This window comes from Mytilus edulis, chromosome 3 (assembly GCF_963676685.1).
Source record: "Mytilus edulis chromosome 3, xbMytEdul2.2, whole genome shotgun sequence".
Lineage (NCBI taxonomy): Eukaryota > Metazoa > Mollusca > Bivalvia > Mytilida > Mytilidae > Mytilus > Mytilus edulis.
The window spans coordinates 30,605,069-30,625,009 of NC_092346.1; the positions used below are offsets into that span (position 1 = coordinate 30,605,069).

A 19,941-nucleotide genomic window follows, 5' to 3' on the forward strand; every position below is an offset into this window, starting at 1 on the left:
TAAGGAAATTTTGCTGTTTTTGGTTATTATCTTGAATATTATAATAGATAGAGATAAACTGTAAACAGCAATAATGTTCAAAAAAGTAAGATTTACAAATAAGTCAACGTGACCGAAATGGTCAGTTGACCCCTTTAGGAGTTATTGCCCTTTATAGTCAATTTTTAACCATTTTTCGTAAATCTTAGTTATCTTTTACAAAACTCTTCTCCTCTTAAACTACTGGGCCAAATTAATCCAAACTTAGCCACAATCATCTTTAGGGTACCTAGTTTAACAAATGTGTCCGATGACCCGGCCATCAAATCAAGATGGCCACCACGGCTAAAAATAGAACATAGGGGTAAAATGCAGTTTTTGGCCTATAACTCAAAAACCAAAGCATTTAGAGCAAATCTGACATGAGTAAAATTGTTTATAAGGTCAAGATCTATCTGCCCTCATGTTTTCACATGAATCGAACAACCCGTTGTTGGGTTGCTGCCCCTGAATTGGTAATTTTAAGGAAATTTTGCTGTTTTTGGTTATTATCTTGAATATTATTATAGATAGAGACAAACTGTAAACAGCAATAATGTACAGAAAAGACAGATTTACAAATAAGTCAACGTGACTGAAATGGTCAGTTGACCCCTATAGGAGTTATTGCCCTTTATAGTAAATTTTTAACCATTTTTCGTAAATCTTAGTTATCTTTTACAAAATTCTTCTCTTCTGAAACCACTTGGCCAAATTCATCCAAACTTAGCCACAATCATCTTTAGGTAATCTAGTTTAAAAAATGTGTCCGGTGACCCGGCCATCAAATCAAGATGGCCGCCACGACTAAAAATAGAACATAGGGGTAAAATGCAGTTTTTGGCTTATTACTCAAAAACCAAAGCATTTAGAGCAAATCTGACATGGGGTCAAATTGTTTATCAGGTCAAGATCTATCTGCGCAGAAATTTTCAGATGAATCGGACAACCCGTTGTTAGGTTTCTGCCCCTGAATTGGTAATTGTAAGGAAATTTTTCTGTTTTTGGTTATTATCTTGAATATTATTATAGATAGAGATAAACTGTAAACAGCAATAATGTTCAGCAAAGTAAGATTTACAAATAAGTCAACATGACCGAAATGGTCAATTGACCTCCTAAGGAGTTATTGTCCTTTATAGTCAATTTTTAACAATTTTCATAAAATTTGTAAATTTTTATTAACATTTTCCACTGAAACTACTGGGCCAAGTTCATTATAGATAGAGATAATTGTAAGCAGCAAGACTGTTTAGTAAAGTAAGATGTACAAACACATTACCATCACCAAAACACAATTTTGTCATGAATCCATCTGCTTCCTTTGTTTAATATTCACATAGACCAAGGTGAGCCACACAGGCTCTTTAGAGCCTCTAGTTCTTTTATATTTATGTCATTTTGTCATAGTCACAATGATGAACATTTCTATCAACAGATTGAAAGGAACACTAAATATTGGTTTTACTAAAAAAAATTATAAAATTATATCATGAACTATAATTTTATTATTCTGATTATATACTGTGCGAGGAAATTCAAAATCGTAGTCATTGTCTAATTTCGTCTATCAGCCAACTATCTGTAAAAAAAAATACAATAATTAAATTATATTTTTTACCAGGAGATATTCATTATTGATAAATACATTTTACGTAATGTGTAAATACAGACTGATGTCTGGTTTGAATGGAAAGGTTCATTCAATGTTTTGTGTATGTGCAACGCCCATTGTGACATACAGTCGAAAAATGCGACCATTCTTAACTATCATTTCTAGACAAGACAAAGTCCATGAATAATTAATTCTTGCTTCATTATAAATTGGAAATGTTATTTCTAGTTTATAATGAAGCCATGATCATGCCAGTTCAAACTACTAAATCTTATTTTAAATTTATTTGAGAATTTTCGTTGTTCGTATTGTCTATGTTAATCCACCATTACCTCTAACACTTCATCTGGCGCTTGGTCTAAACAATTCATTATAATGTATAGTTTCAGATCGCTATAGTTAAAAGTAAATAATACTTACTGGATTGAAACAAGTATACATATCATGTTTTAATACCCTGTATCATCACCATAACCTGAAATTTAAATTAAAGCAATATTAAAGCATACTTCAATTAACTCATCATAGATACCAGGATTGAAATTTTTTGTATTAACGCCATACCGTGTTTCTTCTACAAAAGACTCACATACTAATCTCCACGCACTTTGTGATATCCAATTATAACAAACATCGCGAACAATTCAATTTTATAATGAGAGAACATTAGTAACAATTTTAATTGTATAATTGAACAAGGGGATGGGTGGGCGTTCATCTCCTTTTTTTTCGAATCAAAACGTGATAAAAAAACAAATATACCGATGTTTGAATGGCCAGAACATACAATATATAAACTGCTATGAAATATCTCTGATAAATATCATTCCAATGTTGTAAAAGAAATACAAAGAAAATCCCATTCTCAAAAAAAAGGAACATTTATACTTCCAACTAAAACAACACACATTTTTCATAACCAAAATTCAAAGTCTTGCCGAGTGGTTTAAGTAGTGGAACTACTTTTCACTTAAGCCCGTTATCACTGAGGTTGTGAGTTCAAAAATACCGTAAGTGGCAGAATCAACGCTCGACTCCAATCCTAATTGACTAGGATTGTAAGTTTTCCTACCGAAGGTCGGTGGTTCTCTACGGGTGTTCCGAAGTCCTCAACGAAAAAAAACTGACCGACCCGAAATAGCACAATGGTGTTGAAATTAGTGTTAAACATCAATCAAACAATCAATCAATCAATTATTACCTGGTCTTCTGTTAACGTTAAACTTTCTGTAATTTTTAGGATGGAAGACAGGAGTACCTGAAAGGAAATCTAAGTTGCAATATCTCAAGCAAGTAACAGGAATGAACAATGCCCGGTGCTTTAATACGTTAATTTGTAAACTAAACATCATGTTTATTAGAGATAGTTATTTTAAAGGCCTAAAGCCAATCAAGTTAAATTCGTGGATGGAGTCGTTGTATTCATTTAAGCACTGCAGAATGTTTTTGTAATACAATTTATTTGGGTACGCCTGGGACTGCTTTTAAAGAACAGCAAATCTTAATTACCAAAACGAGCCAACATTTGACAAAATATAATTTACGGTTAATATTTCCAAAAATTTTCAAGGTGATCAATATAAAATATGAAGGTTTAGTCAGTTGCTGATCATAAGTTAACTCATCGCCCATAAGTTTCTAAAAAAACCCAAATAAAAGCAAACTGTCATGAATTTATTACAACTTTTAAAATTATTCGAGCTTGATTTAACCTGGAATATCTGTTACTTTAGTTTTAATTAATGTCCTTTACAGTTATGTTTAATGGAAAAAAGCACAAATTCTTGACAAGATTTATTAAAATGAAAGGGTTCAACTGAAAAGTGCAAACCACCTAAATTTTAATTCACGACTATATTTTTTTGTTTTTATCCATTTAATTTACAGTTCCATTTCAAAAAGGTTTTTTTATATGCTTCTTTTGCAACACAACTTCTCGAAGTGCAATCTTACAAGGCCATGGACTACAATCGTTTTAGAAACTGGTAAAGTTATTGGATTTGGTCATACTTTAAATTTGCTAGTATCTCAGTTATAAGTTTATTAAAATTTGCTAGCATCTCAGTTATAAGTATATTAAAATTTGCTAGTATCTCAGTTATAAGTATATTAAAATTTGCTAGCATCTCAGTTATAAGTATATTAAAATTTGCTAGCATCTCAGTTATAAGTATATCAAAATTTGCTAGCATCTCAGTTATAAGTATATTGAAATTTGCTAGTATCTCAGTTATAAGTATATTAAAATTTGCTAGCATCTCAGTTATAAGTATATTAAAATTTGCTAGCATCTCAGTTATAAGTATATTAAAATTTGCTAGCATCTCAGTTATAAGTATATTAAAATTTGCTAGCATCTCAGTTATAAGTATATTAAAATTTGCTAGTATCTCAGTTATAAGTATATCAAACTATTAATTTTACACACAAGGCCTAAACATAAACTGTCGTCTGCCTCCGTTTCTGATTGTTATGCCATTCATACCTGTAACAAAAATATTTATTTTCATAATCTTATGAAAAGGTTTTAAAAAAATATTTTTTTAGGAAGATGTCATTTGGGCAAAGACAATTCATCCAAAGACATCGGGAATAATATGGTTTCTGAATTAATCAAACTATCGCCGGTCTTCCATGAAGTAATCAACTCCGAAGTAAGTAAATCCGCGGGAACAGTATGGTTTCTAAAGAAAAGATCGCCCCGGATACAGTACGGTTTCTGAAGTAAGAACAGGTTTTGACTTTTTCATAATCAAACGACATGATAGTTCCTTATTGTAATTAACTTCAATTTTGAATACTGTGGCTCTTTTTTATTTTATTATAAAAAGAATATGTGCCACATGACAACTCTCAACAAGAGACCCCATGACGCGGAAATTAACAACTGTAGGTTATCGTACGACATTCAACAATGAGTAAAACCCATACTGCATAGTCAGCTATAAAAGGTCCCGAAATGACAAATATAAAACAATTCAAACAAAAAAACTTTAGCGTTTAAATTAAGTATCAGAGTTTAAGTCGCCTAGGGCAGCAGTGAAGAGACATTTAAATTGTCGAACTGCGAATCTAGGGCAGTAAATTAATGCCGTTGTTGTTTTAATTCCATATAAAGATTAAGATGTCGATCTCGGTCAAAATAAAAGAGAAGAACTTGATTCGAAAACAGAATTGGTAAAACAATAAAAGAAGATAGAGTTCGAGAAGACTTTTAAAGCTTTTAAATCAAAGAAGGAATATTTGGAATAGCATTTCGGTAAAACAAATAGGTAAAATTTTTATACACCTTTTTTGAATTTTGAGCAAACCGACAAATCACAAAAGAATTATCCCACTCTTGATTTCTAAATACGATTTTTTAAAGGATTTGAAAGTTTTACCTAGATTTTTTTCGATTTAATACTTCGTTTTCAAACTAACTGTTTAAAACACCGATATAATCAGACCAACAATATATTTGGGGGTTTTATATAAACTATTAGCGTTTATTAATTATTAATTATCTAATTTCTAACACAATTTTATATTAATATTCTTGTAATTCTTATAAAATACAACAAACTCATAGTTACAAACCTGAACTTGAACAGTATCCAATTTTTTAGAAATTTACATGTGACGTCACTTTTGTGGCGTTGTGACTTTGATGGAGATTTGTCTCATTTGCACTCATACCACATCTTCTTATATCTATTGACCCAGTCGTGTGAAGCCAGTTCATGGTTATGTTGTGCTGTTTTGTGTGCTGTCCTATGTTGTTTCATGTGTTCGTTTTTATTCTGTGTTTAGCATGTCGAAATGTACTATTGTATTGTTTATTGGTGTATTGATCTGTCCTGAATGTTCTTGTATTTATTTGTACTGTATTCCTGTCATGTGATGGGGCCATTTTAGTGTTATATTTAACATTGCCATCAAAAGTAAAATCACAAAAATACTGAACTCCATTGAAAAGAAAATCGGAAAGTCCCTAATCACATGGCAAAATTAAATGGCAATACACATAAAAAACGAATGGACAACAACTGTCGTATTCCTGACTTGGTAGAGGCATTTTCAAATGTAGAAAATGGTGGATTGAACCCGGTGTTATAGCGCTAAACCTCTCACTTTGTACGACAGTCTCATCAAATTCCGTTATATTTACAACGATGCGTGAACTAAACAGACACAATAAATAAAATAGTCAAAAATATGGGTACATCAGTCGTCACCGTGTTACAATTTTACAAAAAACACAAAAGCATCAAACAAATAAAAACACAGTCATTGCTTCGCGTTTCTGACGTCAGAAAATTTATACATCACATAGGAAGAAATTTTGTCGTTCAATGTATATACAAAATAATTTTATCATTTCACATGGGCATTGTTGGCATACAGGGTTTAAATCAAAAGTATGTTAGAATTAATTTCAGAAATAGACCGATATTTAAAACTGTCCAGAAGTTCTTTAGAATTGATAAGAATTCACAAGTGCAAGGTTTGGCTAGTCACAGGTTCAACCCACCATTTTTCTTAAAATGTCCTGTACTAAGTCATGAAAATAGCAGTTATTATCTTATAGTTTCTCTGTGTGTTGCATTGTCACATGTATTTTGTTCACTTCAGTGTTTCTGTTGTTTCGTTGTTCTCCTCTTATTGTTGATGTGTTTTCCTCGGTCTTAGTTTGTAACCCAGATTTATTTTTGTCTCAATTTATTTATTTAGCGGTCTACTACGGTTGCCTTTACTTATGGAACATCGTAAAAGACCTTAAGTTAATCGTCAGTAAAATGGTATTGCATAAAACATGCAGGAAAATATCATAGATATTTACAATTTTCCCTATGTGTTACTGTTAAGGTCCTATAACTCTGGTAAGATATATCTGAAAATTTTGAAATTTTCACATTTACTCATTCAAACAATATTGAATAATCTTTGATCCAAGCTACTCAATGATTAGTACAAAATGCAAATACAAAATTTAACCATAAAAGAGACGAGCAAAATGTTTGTCATCGTAAATAGCCTAAATAATAGTAAAGAGACTATATTTGTCAAACAACAGCGAATCTTACATAATCTTAATTCTGTCTCACACGAATGCTTGAACAGCATTTAGGAAACTTCCTTTAAAAAACGCTTTACTGAATTAAAGATTCATGTTTCCTTTCTGGGTCATAATTGTTCATTGTTCTGATCTGTTACATTTTACTATAACTTACCTCCATTGTTAACCTTTCGATACCCTGTAGACCCATAGTCATTTCCGTGACCTGAAGTAGTATGTGTGCTTTGAGATCCACCTAAGATGTTGGATATTTGGCCGACCGAATTTCCTGTGTTGCTAGCGCTTGGTACAACTATAACCTTCTTAGATTTTTTATATCCGGAAGACCCATAGTCTTTTCCGTGACCAGACCACGGTGTATGTATGCTTTGAGATCCGCCTAAAATTGCGGCTATATGGTCAGCCGAATTTCCTGTGTTGCCAGAGTTAGATATTACAACCTTTTTAGATTTCTTATATCCTGAAGACCCATAGTCTTTTCCTTGACCTGAAGATGTATGTGAGTTTTGGGATCCACCTAAAATTCCGGCTATAATTCGTGCCGAATGTACTGCGTTGCTAGTGTTCGGAACAACTATAACCTTCTTAGATTTTTTATATCCTGAAGACCCATAGTCTTTTCCGTGACCTGAAGATGTATGTGAGTTTTGGGATCCACCTAAAATTCCGGCTATAATTCGTGCCGAATGTACTGCGTTGCTAGTGTTCGGAACAACTATAACCTTCTTAGATTTTTTATATCCTGAAGACCCATAGTCGTTTCCGTGACCTGAAGATGTATGTGTGTTGTGAGATCCACCTAAAATTCCGGCTATAATTCGGGCCGAATGTACTGTGTTGCTAGTGTTCGGAACAACTGTAACCTTCTTAGATTTTTTATATCCTGAAGACCCATAGTCTTTTCCGTGACCTGAAGATGTATGTGTATTGTGAGATCCACCTAAAATTCCGGCTATATGGTTAACTGAACTACCTGTGTTTCCAGAGTTTGATACAACTACAACTTTTTTATGTTTCTTATATCCTGAAGACCCATAGTCATTCCCATAACCTGACGATGAATGTGTACCCTGGGATCCACCACCTAAGATTCCGGCTCGATTGCCGACTGAATTTCCTGTGCTTCCAGAGTGCGATACAACTACAACTTTTTTTTTAGGTTTCTTATATCCTGAAGACCCATAGTCATTTCCATAACCTGACGATGTATGTGTCCCCTGAGATCCACCACCTAAGATTCCGGCTAGATTGCCGACTGAATTTCCTGTGCTTCCAGAGTTTGATACAACTACAACCTTTTTAGGTTTCTTATATCCTGAAGACCCATAGTCATTTCTATAACCTGACGATGTATGTGTGCTTTGAGATCCACCTAAAATTCCGGCTATATGATTAACTGAACTACCTGTGTTTCCAGAGTTTGATACAACTACAACTTTTTTATGTTTCTTATATCCTGAAGACCCATAGTCATTCCCATAACCTGACGATGAATGTGTACCCTGAGATCCACCACCTAAGATTCTGGCTAGATTGCCGACTGAATTTCCTGTGCTTCCAGAGTGCGATACAACTACAACTTTTTTAGGTTTCTTATATCCTGAAGACCCATAGTCATTTCCATAACCTGACGATGTATGTGTCCCCTGAGATCCACCACCTAAGATTCCGGCTAGATTGCCGACTGAATTTCCTGTGCTTCCAGAGTTTGATACAACTACAACCTTTTTAGGTTTCTTATATCCTGAAGACCCATAGTCATTTCTATAACCTGACGATGTACGTGTGCTTTGAGATCCACCTAAAATTCCGGCTATATGGTTAACTGAACTACCTGTGTTTCCAGAGTTTGATTCAACTACACCTTTTTTAGGTTTCTTATATCCTGAAGACCCATAGTCATTCCCATAACCTGACGATGAATGTGTACCCTGAGATCCACCACCTAAGATTCCGGCTAGATTGCCGACTGAATTTCCTGTGCTTCCAGAGTGCGATACAACTACAACTTTTTTAGGTTCCTTATATCCTGAAGACCCATAGTCATTTCCATAACCTGACGATGTATGTGTGCTTTGAGATCCACCTAAAATACCGGCTATTTGGTTAACTGAATTTCCTCTGCTTCCAGAGTTCGATACCACTACAACCTTTTTATGTTTCTTATATCCTGAAGGCCCATAGTCATTTCCATAACCTGACGATGTATGTGTACCCTGAGATCCACCACCTAAGATTCCGGCTAGATTGCCGACTGAATTTCCTGTGCTTCCAGAGTTTGATACAACTACAACCTTTTTAGGTTTCTTATATCCTGAAGACCCATAGTCATTTCCATAACCTGACGATGTATGTGTGCTTTGAGATCCACCTAAAATACTGGCTATATGATTGACTGAATTTCCTGTGCTTCCAGAGTTCGATACAACTACAACCTTTTTATGTTTCTTATATCCTGAAGACCCATAGTCATTTCCATAACTTGAAGATGTATGTGTGCTTTGAGATCCACCTAAAATACCGGTTACATGGTTGACTGAATTTCCTGTGTTTCCGGAGTTCGATACAACTACAACCTTTTTATGTTTCTTATATCCTGAAGACCCATAGTCATTTCCATAACCTGACGATGTATGTGTCCCCTGAGATCCACCACCTAAGATTCCGGCTAGATTGCCGACTGAATTGCCTGTGTTTCCAGAGTTTGATACAACTACAAGTTTTTTAGGTTTCTTATATCCTGAAGACCCATAGTCTTTTCCATAGCCTGAAGATGTATGTGTGTTTTGAGATCCACCTAAAATGTTAGATATGTGGCCGCCCGAATTTCCTGTGATGCTTGTGTTCGGTACCACAATAACCTTCTTAGATTTTCTATATCCAGAAGTGCCACAGTCATTTCCATGACCTGACAATATGTGTGTGCTTTGAGTTGCCCTTAAAATTCCGGCTATATGACCGACCGAATTTCCTGTGTTGCTTGTCCTTGGTACAACTACAACCTTCTTAGATTTCTTATATCCTGAAGACCCATAGTCTTTTCCATACCCTGCCGATGTATGTGAGTTTTGGGATCCACCTAAAATTCCGGCTATAATTCGGGCCGAATGTACTGTGTTGCTAGTATTCGGGACAACTACAACGTTTTTATGTTCCTTATATCCTGAAGACCCATAGTCATTTCCATAACCTGAAGATTTATGTGTCACCTGAGATCCACCACCTAAGATTCCGGCTAGATTATCGACTGAATTTCCTGTGCTTCCAGAATTTGATACACCTACAACTTTTTTATGTTTCTTATATCCTGAAGATCCATAGATATTTCCGTAAGCTGACGACGTATGTGTACCTTGAGATCCACCACCTAAGATTCCGGCTATATGATCTACTGAATTTCCTGTTCCTCCAGAATTCGATCCAACTACAACGTTTTTAGGTTTCTTATATCCTGAAGACCCATAGTCATTTCCATAACCTGACGATGTATGTGTACCCTGAGATCCACCACCTAAGATTCCGGCTATATGGTTGACTGAATTTCTTGTTCCTCCAGAATTCGATACAACTACAACCTTTTTATGTTTCTTATATCCTGAAGACCCATAATCATTTCCATAACCTGAAGATGTATGTGTCCCCTGAGATGCACCACCTAAGATTCCGGCTAGATTGCCGACTGAATTTCCTGTGCTTCCAGAGTTTGATACAACTACAACTTTTTTAGGTTTCTTATATCCTGAAGATCCATAGTCATTTCCATAACCTGACGATGTATGTGTACCCTGAGATCCACCACCTAAGATTCCGGCTAGATTGCCGACTGAATTTCCTGTGCTTCCAGAGTTTGATACAACTACAACCTTTTTAGGTTTCTTATATCCTGAAGACCCATAGTCATTTCCATAACCTGACGATGAATGTGTACCCTGAGATCCACCACCTACGATTCCGGCTATATGGTTGACCGAATTTCCTGTTCCTCCAGAATTCGATACAACTACAACCTTTTTAGGTTTCTTATATCCTGAAGACCCATAGTCATTTCCATAACCTGACGATGTATGTGTACCCTGAGATCCACCACCTAAGATTCCGGCTATATGGTTGACTGAATTTCCTGTTCCTCCAGAATTCGATACAACTACAACCTTTTTATGTTTCTTATATCCTGAAGACCCATAATCATTTCCATAACCTGAAGGTGTATGTGTCCCCTGAGATCCACCACCTAAGATTCCGGCTAGATTGCCGACTGAATTTCCTGTGCTTCCAGAGTTTGATACAACTACAACTTTTTTAGGTTTCTTATATCCTGAAGATCCATAGTCATTTCCATAACCTGACGATGTATGTGTACCCTGAGATCCACCACCTAAGATTCCGTCTAGATTGCCGACTGAATTTCCTGTGCTTCCAGAGTTTGATACAACTACAACCTTTTTAGGTTTCTTATATCCTGAAGACCCATAGTCATTTCCATAACCTGACGATGAATGTGTACCCTGAGATCCACCACCTAAGATTCCGGCTATATGGTTGACTGAATTTCCTGTTCCTCCAGAATTCGATACAACTACAACCTTTTTAGGTTTCTTATATCCTGAAGACCCATAGTCATTTCCATAACCTGACGATGTATGTGTACCCTGAGATCCACCACCTGAGATTCCGGCTATATGGTTGACTGAATTTCCTGTTCCTCCAGAATTCGATACAACTACAACCTTTTTATGTTTCTTATATCCTGAAGACCCATAATCATTTCCATAACCTGAAGATGTATGTGTCCCCTGAGATCCACCACCTAAGATTCCGGCTAGATTGCCGACTGAATTTCCTGTGCTTCCAGAGTTTGATACAACTACAACTTTTTTAGGTTTCTTATATCCTGAAGATCCATAGTCATTTCCATAACCTGACGATGTATGTGTACCCTGAGATCCACCACCTAAGATTCCGGCTATATGATCTACTGAATTTCCTGTGCTTCCAGAGTTTGATACAACTACACCGTTTTTATGTTTCTTATATCCTGAAGACCCATAGTCATTTCCATAACCTGACGATGTATGTGTACCCTGAGATCCACCACCTAAGATTCCGGCTATATGGTTGACTGAATTTCCTGTTCCTCCAGAGTTCGATACAACTACACCGTTTTTATGTTTCTTGTATCCTGAAGACCCATAGTCATTTCCATAACCTGAAGATGTATGTGTTGCCTGAGATCCACCACCTAAGATTCCGGCTAGATTGCCTACTGAATTTTCTGTGCTTCCAGAGTGCGATACAACTACAACTTTTTTAGGTTTCTTATATCCTGAAGACCCATAGTCATTTCCATAACCTGACGATGTATGTGTGGTTAGAGATCCACCACCTAAAATTCCGGCTATATGGTTGACCGAATTTCCTGTGTTTCCAGAGTGCGATACAACTACAACCTTTTTCGATTTTTTATATCCTGAAGACCCATAGTCTTTTCTGTGACCGGACGATGTATGTGTGCTTTGAGATCCACCTAAAATTTCGGCTATATGGCTGACCGAATTTCCTGTGTTTCCATTACCTCCACTGTTTCCTGTTTTCCCGTAACTGTTATCGTAACCTGTTTTACCATAACCGTCACTGTATCCATTTTTCCCGTAACTGTCATCATAAACTGTATTACTATAACCGTCACTGTATCCGTTTTTCCCTTTACTGTCACCGTGATCTGTTTTACCATGACCATGTGTCATTTTCCCGTAATGGTCATCGTATCCTGTTGGCGTACCATAACCATCGTTTGATTTGTAGTTTGGTATTAGAGATGCTAAAAAAAATTATGAAATTTATAAGATTCTTATTGAGTTTGGCCGTATAAATGCTGTGATTTTATGTTTGTATTGCTTGTCCTTAACTAATAAATGCGTTGTCATCTAATAACATCTATTTCAATATGTATAAATATAGTTCTTTAAGCCGGAATGTCATAAGCGGTTGATGCTGTGCTTCAAAATAATTCAAAAATATGGACTATCTGTTTTAAACTGTTGTATCTTTCGCCGTTTAAAATGTTACATTTCCTATTAGTTTTTTGTTTGTTTACTCTTTAAAATAATTTTGATAATAATAAGTTTAATTATCCTTTTAGAACTTTACACATAAAGCTCTATCTACTATCTAAAATAAGCATTGAGTTCTGATACCGCGATAATGTCAGTTAGACCATGCGGATTCTTGGCGAGCGAGTCTGTAAGACTGTAACGCTACAATAGAGATTCAGGGGTAATTCGAGGATAAAAGATACTACAGATTTCTGATTATTTGTATGATTTCTGGAATATCAGATTAAGATTTGAACTGCAAATGGTTTTTTTTTTAAAGATTTTATCAGAATGTTCAAAATGTTTTTATTTCTAACAGGCCTAGTATTTCCGACAGAAAATATCGGCTATACATTTTATAATGGACGGCGGCCGGGCGCCCCTTTGCCAAACAGTATCTATGTATTAACTTGAAAATCTTTTCAAATATAAGGGTGTTCTTTCCTGTGACTTAATCACGGTCAAGTTCAATTTTCGCGATTTTAGCTTTTATCGTTGTTGAGTTGTAGAACTTTAAGATGCAAAAAGTGATAATTAGATTGATTTTAGCCTTTCCACTTCTGAACCCTGTATCGAATCGTTTATGTGTTTTACTTGATCCTGTTTAAGGGTCCTGTGCCCGTATGCACAAAGCTACTTAAGTAAAGATTTGTTCCGAAAGGACGGATTTTTCAACATGTCTTACGATAAATTAGTACTACGATTGGATATCTTAACTTAGTGGTTTTACGCATACGGGCAGATTTGTAAAAATCATTTTCACGCAGGACAATTCGGTTTGCTGTCAATCCTTTTGTTAAATATATATTTATAGTTCTAAGAAATCTAATTTCATAAGAATCTCTCTAAGATTTAGGAAGAATCAAACCTCGTTTTAATTTATATCAATAGCCCAAGTCGTATAGATATTTCAATATGGTCACATTTAAGATACCATGTTTCCTATAGATATAGTCCTTAAAATTTAACCAGACGCTTTCTAAATCTTACGGTCCTACACTTTTCTTATTAAACTAAAGGAACCGCGTTGAATATAAAAAAAGAAGATGTGTTATTATTAAGTCTATCAGCAGTCACAGTTTATAACAAATATGTTTGAAACATATAGCTGTAAAATATGGCTATACTAGTATACATATCAAAAACCAGTAATCAACTTATATTTTCCAGTATAATATATATATATGTAAAATACAAAGCTTAAAACAATTATACCTTTTGTTTTAAAACTATTTTTGTTTTGATCTTGGATCAATTATTTGGTTTATCGCTTATATACACTGGTGCAAAGGGGGCTGTTATGCTTAACATGCTTAAGTGGACATGCTCGTACACTGTGTTCCTATGTAAAAAAAAAAAAAAAAAAAAAAAAAAGTCAGCCGAGCGCGAACAGGTCTTGTTTTCTTTCTTGTTTAGTTCGAATCCAAAAAGAACCATGGTATAAATGTTAAAAACATACCTTAGACTTTTGGTTATTGAGATTTATTTCGGATTTAATTTGAACCACAGTAGACACAAACCAACTCTTACCCGTACGTGAGTACAGCAAGAACAAACCCAGAACTTATTACAAAAAAATGTAAACTAAAAGGACAAATCTAATGAAGAGAGTGTAGTTAATTTTGAACATGGAACGAACTTATACTTATTTTCTTCGTAGATTCCTCTGCAATGGAGCACCCGCGTCACACGATAGTAAAATGTAAAAACATTATCTTTAGAAAAGTTTGTAAGGGGATATATTTACAGCAAGCTATTATTTATCTTTTTAGTATACTTTAAAACAACATTAGCTATGGTAAGTCAAATAAAAACGATGTTGATAAAAGAAAAACTAAAGTAAGTAAAATTGGTGCTCAAGAATTTACAGTGGAAATATTTCCTGTAAAATTATACATGCGTAAAGATGTATCTTAAAACCTTACCTGCACTTGCTGCAAGACATGTTGCTATAATTATTCGCCACATGGTCGACTGTGGTTCCGTTGATCAAGAAACCACTGTATTTATACCCAGGCACACCATTAGTTGAATACACCCCTACCATTATATTACAATGCATTTGCAAATTATGTTTACTTTACAATGGGGTTTTTACTTAATAGGAAAAAATATGCATTTGCTTTCATAACCTGATTAGTTTTCGATTACACTTCTTTTTTCCGCCAAATTATAAAATCTATATCACATATCATTAATATGTACTAAAATAAAATCATAGGAAATTGACCCTACCTATTTTTTTCTTGATGTAGCAAACTTTTATTTTACAATTTGTTTTCACTAAAAATATATTTCTTTTAGTGCGTCTTTTTAAAATTATCTATTATATTACAGGAACATTCTAGGGTAAATTGAAATATACCAATTTATACTAGTAGATACCTATTGGAATTTTGATTTGCATTGAATTTAAATAAGTAAAAATCTAAATTCCAATAACAACTACTTGAACTAGATGATATTGGATTTAATATATATAAACTGTAAATTTAATTGAGAAAACTTACGGCGTTATCTATAATAAAACAATTTACAATTTTTTTTTAAAAAACATGACAGACCTCAACCAACAACAACAACTGATCTACAGGCTCCTGACTTGGGACAGTGACATAAAGAAGATGCGGGGTTAATAGATATAGGAAGATGTGGTGTGAGTGCCAATGAGACAACTTTTTATCCAAATAACAATTTATAAAAGTAAACCATTATAGGTCAATGAACGCCCTTCAAAACGGAGCCTTGGCTCACACCGAACAACAAGCTATAAAGGGCCCCAAAATTACTAGTGTAAAACCATTCAAACGGGAAAACCAATTAACGGTCTAATCTATACAAAAAACGAGAAACGAGAAACACGTATAAATCACATAAACAAACGACAACTATTGTACATCAGATTCCTGACTTAGGACAGGTGCAAACATTTGCAGCGGGATTAAACGTTTTAATGGTACCAAACCTTCTCCCTTTTTCTGAAACAATAGTATAGCATCACAACATAGCAAAATACACGATAAAATATTAATTGAAAGGCTTAACTCAATCAAAAAATGTAAATTAACACACAATGAACGAACACACAAAGAATGTTTATGAGTCTTCAACCCACCATTAACCTGTGTTACAGCACAACATAAAAACAAACTATAAAAGTTTAAAAGTCAGTCGAAAAGATCCGGGGCCTGTTTATCGAAACTGTCCTATAAAGATCGGTCCTAAGAATTTCTTCGGACAGAAATTAGGGTAAAGTTAGGACCGACTCACGACATGTCTCAGCATGCACATCGAAGCTATCTTAAAATTATCTTAGCTAGGATGTCCTAACCGGCGGGGGTCCGCTGTCTTACATATTGGCGTAAAAAAAATTAGCAACTTTAAAATGAAAATGTTGTATCTTTAACCAATAATCATAATTTGAAAAAAGGATTAATAATTAGAAAATAATGAAAAAAATTACCCCCCCCCCCCCACTTCTAGAAATCAAATTGTAGCTCCTTATAGTAAATGCAACCAATACAGGACATATGTGTTTATAAAATACCATTCTAAATTTATCCGAAAGATAGGACCATCCTAAGACCATCGTAAGACACCTAAATTTGTATTCTAAAGTTCCTAGGATTTTCCTAACTTGCGACATGTTTGGTAAACCCACTTAGGACTAAGATATGTCATAAGTTGGTCTCAGAACACGTCCGTATCCTGTGACTGCTTCGATAAACAGGTCCCTGATCTCATCCGATCGATACAAAGCAGAAAAAACATATAACAAAAACACAAACCGGACGTGCGTGACAGGGTATCTATACATCCCTTACCTAAAAAAAAAAGAAGACACAAAGTACAGATCTGAGACCACTCGCACTAACAACTAGTTCAGACCCAATAACAACTAACACAAAAATCATATATCTAAGACTAAAATATCAATCGGTACACATCCACCATCCAATGGATTTAGTGTAAAGACGTCATTTACAGTCGGAAAAAAATATGACCTTGTGCAATTCCAAAATCTACCATGAATGTTCATATGTGTAGCCTTTCGAAATCACAACCTAACAGTAGCCATTTATTTAGCTAATACCATATGGAGATTTTGTTCTACTAGTGCTACATTATTTTTCATCCACCGGTCTTCTCGTGATTACCTATCACTATGTCATCACAATTTAGTCGTTGAAAACAATAGATATGTTTTGCTAAGTACGAATGGTGCATTTTCAAGCTATGTAAAAGTACACAGAAGGTTTGGATCATACTAGGACACATATATTTCACAACAGCAAAAGAGATAGATTTTCTGAAAAATGAATTTAGCTCATGGATATGGCTTAAGAAAAAGAAAGGTATGATGGCTAAACGAGACAAATATCAAATCGAATCTATTTAAGAATAAGATTTTTAACAACTATGGGACGCTGTTTGTCATTCATCAATATGCAAAATTAATTGGGTACAGTAAACAATTACCAAGAATAAGCACAAATATCTATTATCTAAAAAAAGAAAAAAAAACACAGAATAATTTATAAAAGAGTAATAGGAATTAAATTTACCAAAAAATATTGAACAGACCAACCACCAACACCTAGCACGAATAATTCACTCATTTTCAGGAGGAGTCTTTTTTACATGTTAATATGAGGATTCATATATATATATATAGTTATAAGGAGACTTTAATACATCCAAAAAAAATGTTTCAGAAATGAACGCCAGTAAAGGACAGATAAGCAAGCTACCAATTGATTTTAATGGGGCTAGTAGGATTAAGAAAAAATGTCCTACATTTTGTTTAGTTGTAATCTCTGTCCTGTCATTTTATTTTTCACTCTCTTAGGTCCTGCCTTTTTTTGTAAGTTTGTCCAGATTTTTTTTTACATAACTTGCAATTATCATCCTGCATTTTTTTACACAAAAGTCCTGTCCTGCCCCGTTTTTTTATCATCCTGACCCCCCCCCCCCCCCCCCCTAAAAATCAAATTGTAGCGCCATTATAAGTGCAGTCTGTACTATCTGTACTTTAAATTATATAAAAAAAAATAACGTCTGCAAAAAATAAATAATAATTCAATTATTCATTTTAAAATCTATTTCCCGCAAACTACAAAAAAACAGAATATGTTAAATAGCAGTGAAAAGTAGGTTCTTTCATTAACACGCCTCTATTTTGTAAAATTGATGCTATTATGAAAATAACAATAGATGCTCACTGTGGCAGCTTGTTTATGGACAATGCTTATTTGTATTTAACATTAAACTGTTTGAAGAGAGATTAGCCATACTTTGCAACATGGTTCTGTTTACCCAAAGTGTTGTTCGATAAAACAATTTTTCCCCTAATTGATCCGTCCAGCATTTAAAAAAAAAGAGCACTTTTCAAGTTAATAGTACATGTATGAACTTAACAAAGTTTCCTTAATAAGCTTTCATTTGTTCTTTTATTTATTTTAAATACATATTTTTGTTATTTAAGGAATGAAAATATATTGTTTTTAGTGTGTTTTTTTATAATTGTTAACTTAAGTTGCTAGAGCTAAAGACATTGGTAGATTATTTTAAAATTGCTAAATGACTAAATGAACAAACTATGACATTTGACAGATGCCGATGAACCGTCATTCTTCAATCATATAGAGTGGATGTACATATTCAGATACACCGTGAATAAAACTATCACAAAATAAAAAGGAGATGCAGTTTGATTGCAAATAAGACAACTTTCAACCCAGTTTAAATAAAGTGGATGTAAGCAATTATAGGCAACCTTGCGGCCTTCAACAATGAGAAATTTAAGCATGGAAATTTCAATGGTAATGCCTGTTTCTTCATTTTGGAAACGATAAAAGATTAAAATGCAAAGTGTTTTTGTTATTTTTGATTAAACGTCCAATCTATTGGAAAATTTAATTATAGTTCGATTATGAATGAATACATAAGATAATATTTTTCTTCTTAAAAAAATCAATTTCTATGCTGCTAATTATATACTATATCTATATGCCAGCTCTTATGTTAACCCATATTTTATTTGAATGTCTTGTATTGTCCATAACTAGCTAGGTAGATTCTTAGAGTAACTAGCACTGATTGAATGTTATTGAAGTTGACATTCATTCGATTATCGGAACAGGAATTCGCGTGGCAACAATCAAGCAACGTATATTTATTAGTTTGATTAGAGCAATTTTGTTGAGACTATTCCGATAATAAAATTAATGTCAAGCAAAACAAATTATAATAATAAAAGATTATAATCTATATATCAAGGAAAATCTGCATTTTTGCTTCAAAGTGTTCAACTTCGTTTTAAATAAACCGTTAGCGAATAAAATAATGATAGTTTCGATCTATATTGTGTCACTAATTTTAACACTAAGTCAAATACTTCTTGTACCTCGTTTGTGTAAATCGGCTAATCAGACATTTTGATGTTGTCGAAATTTTAACTGTTTCGATTGTTTCAATTGCCAAGTACGTGTATCTTCACAAAGCGATATCCATGTTGATAGGAAATATGAAAGTTCGATAACATATATGCTATAGTTCTGACAGTGCTTGCTCGAGTGGCTTTTTCTTTTTACAATACCTATTTCCAAATTTTTTTTAATGTAGTTGTTGCTTCAGTTTATCTCTCGCAACTGATTTGCTGGTTATATATTTATATAAGCTCATAGGTTAGATTGAAGGTCGTTACCACCAAATGCAGTATATTAATTGATTAATAGCAACTGGTACTGTGTAAGGACAAATTATCTTTTGAAAATGCACAGATATATGAAGCAACAATTTTTCTGACGGATCTACTATCTGTCGATACCTGTATCTTGGCAATGCACAGGTCATGTTTCTCCGACTGTTTATGACGTCTTTGCACTAAATCCATTGGATGTTGGATGTGTACTGATTGATAATTTAGTCTTAGATGCTTGATTTTGTTTTATTAGTTGTGAGTGGCTTTGAACTAGCTGTCAGTAACTGTGAGTACTCTAGCATCAGTAATAAGTGTCTTTTTGTTGTTGGGATTTACAAGTACCCGGCCACGTACACTCTGTTAGATGTATTTCTATTTGTATACATCTGATGCGTTCAGCCTTTTTCAACTGATTTTTATAGCTCGTTCTTATGTTGTACTGTTAAGGCTCTGT

The 19,941-nt window shown here is 34.2% G+C and overlaps 1 protein-coding gene across 15 annotated transcripts; it reads right to left on the reverse strand.

Annotated features, from left to right (window-relative positions):
* Positions 1 to 1,503: 1,503 nt before the first annotated feature.
* LOC139516212 (uncharacterized transmembrane protein DDB_G0289901-like) lies at positions 1,504 to 14,769 on the reverse strand. 15 transcript variants are annotated; one of them, XM_071306169.1, is made up of 9 exons: positions 14,710 to 14,769; positions 10,924 to 12,510; positions 10,700 to 10,779; positions 10,201 to 10,555; positions 6,847 to 9,063; positions 4,062 to 4,118; positions 2,835 to 2,891; positions 2,054 to 2,108; positions 1,504 to 1,600 (listed from the first exon to the last, which is right to left on the reverse strand). In XM_071306169.1, the coding sequence occupies exons 1-8, from the start codon at positions 14,750 to 14,752 to the stop codon at positions 2,083 to 2,085; spliced, it is 4,422 nt and encodes a 1,473-aa protein (XP_071162270.1). In that variant the 5' UTR covers positions 14,753 to 14,769; the 3' UTR covers positions 1,504 to 1,600; positions 2,054 to 2,082. The 15 variants fall into 15 exon arrangements, with proteins under 15 accessions (XP_071162270.1, XP_071162272.1, XP_071162268.1 ...); XM_071306171.1 differs by having other exon boundaries at positions 10,201 to 11,355; positions 11,932 to 12,510; XM_071306167.1 differs by having other exon boundaries at positions 10,201 to 11,787; positions 11,932 to 12,510.
* Positions 14,770 to 19,941: the final 5,172 nt, after the last annotated feature.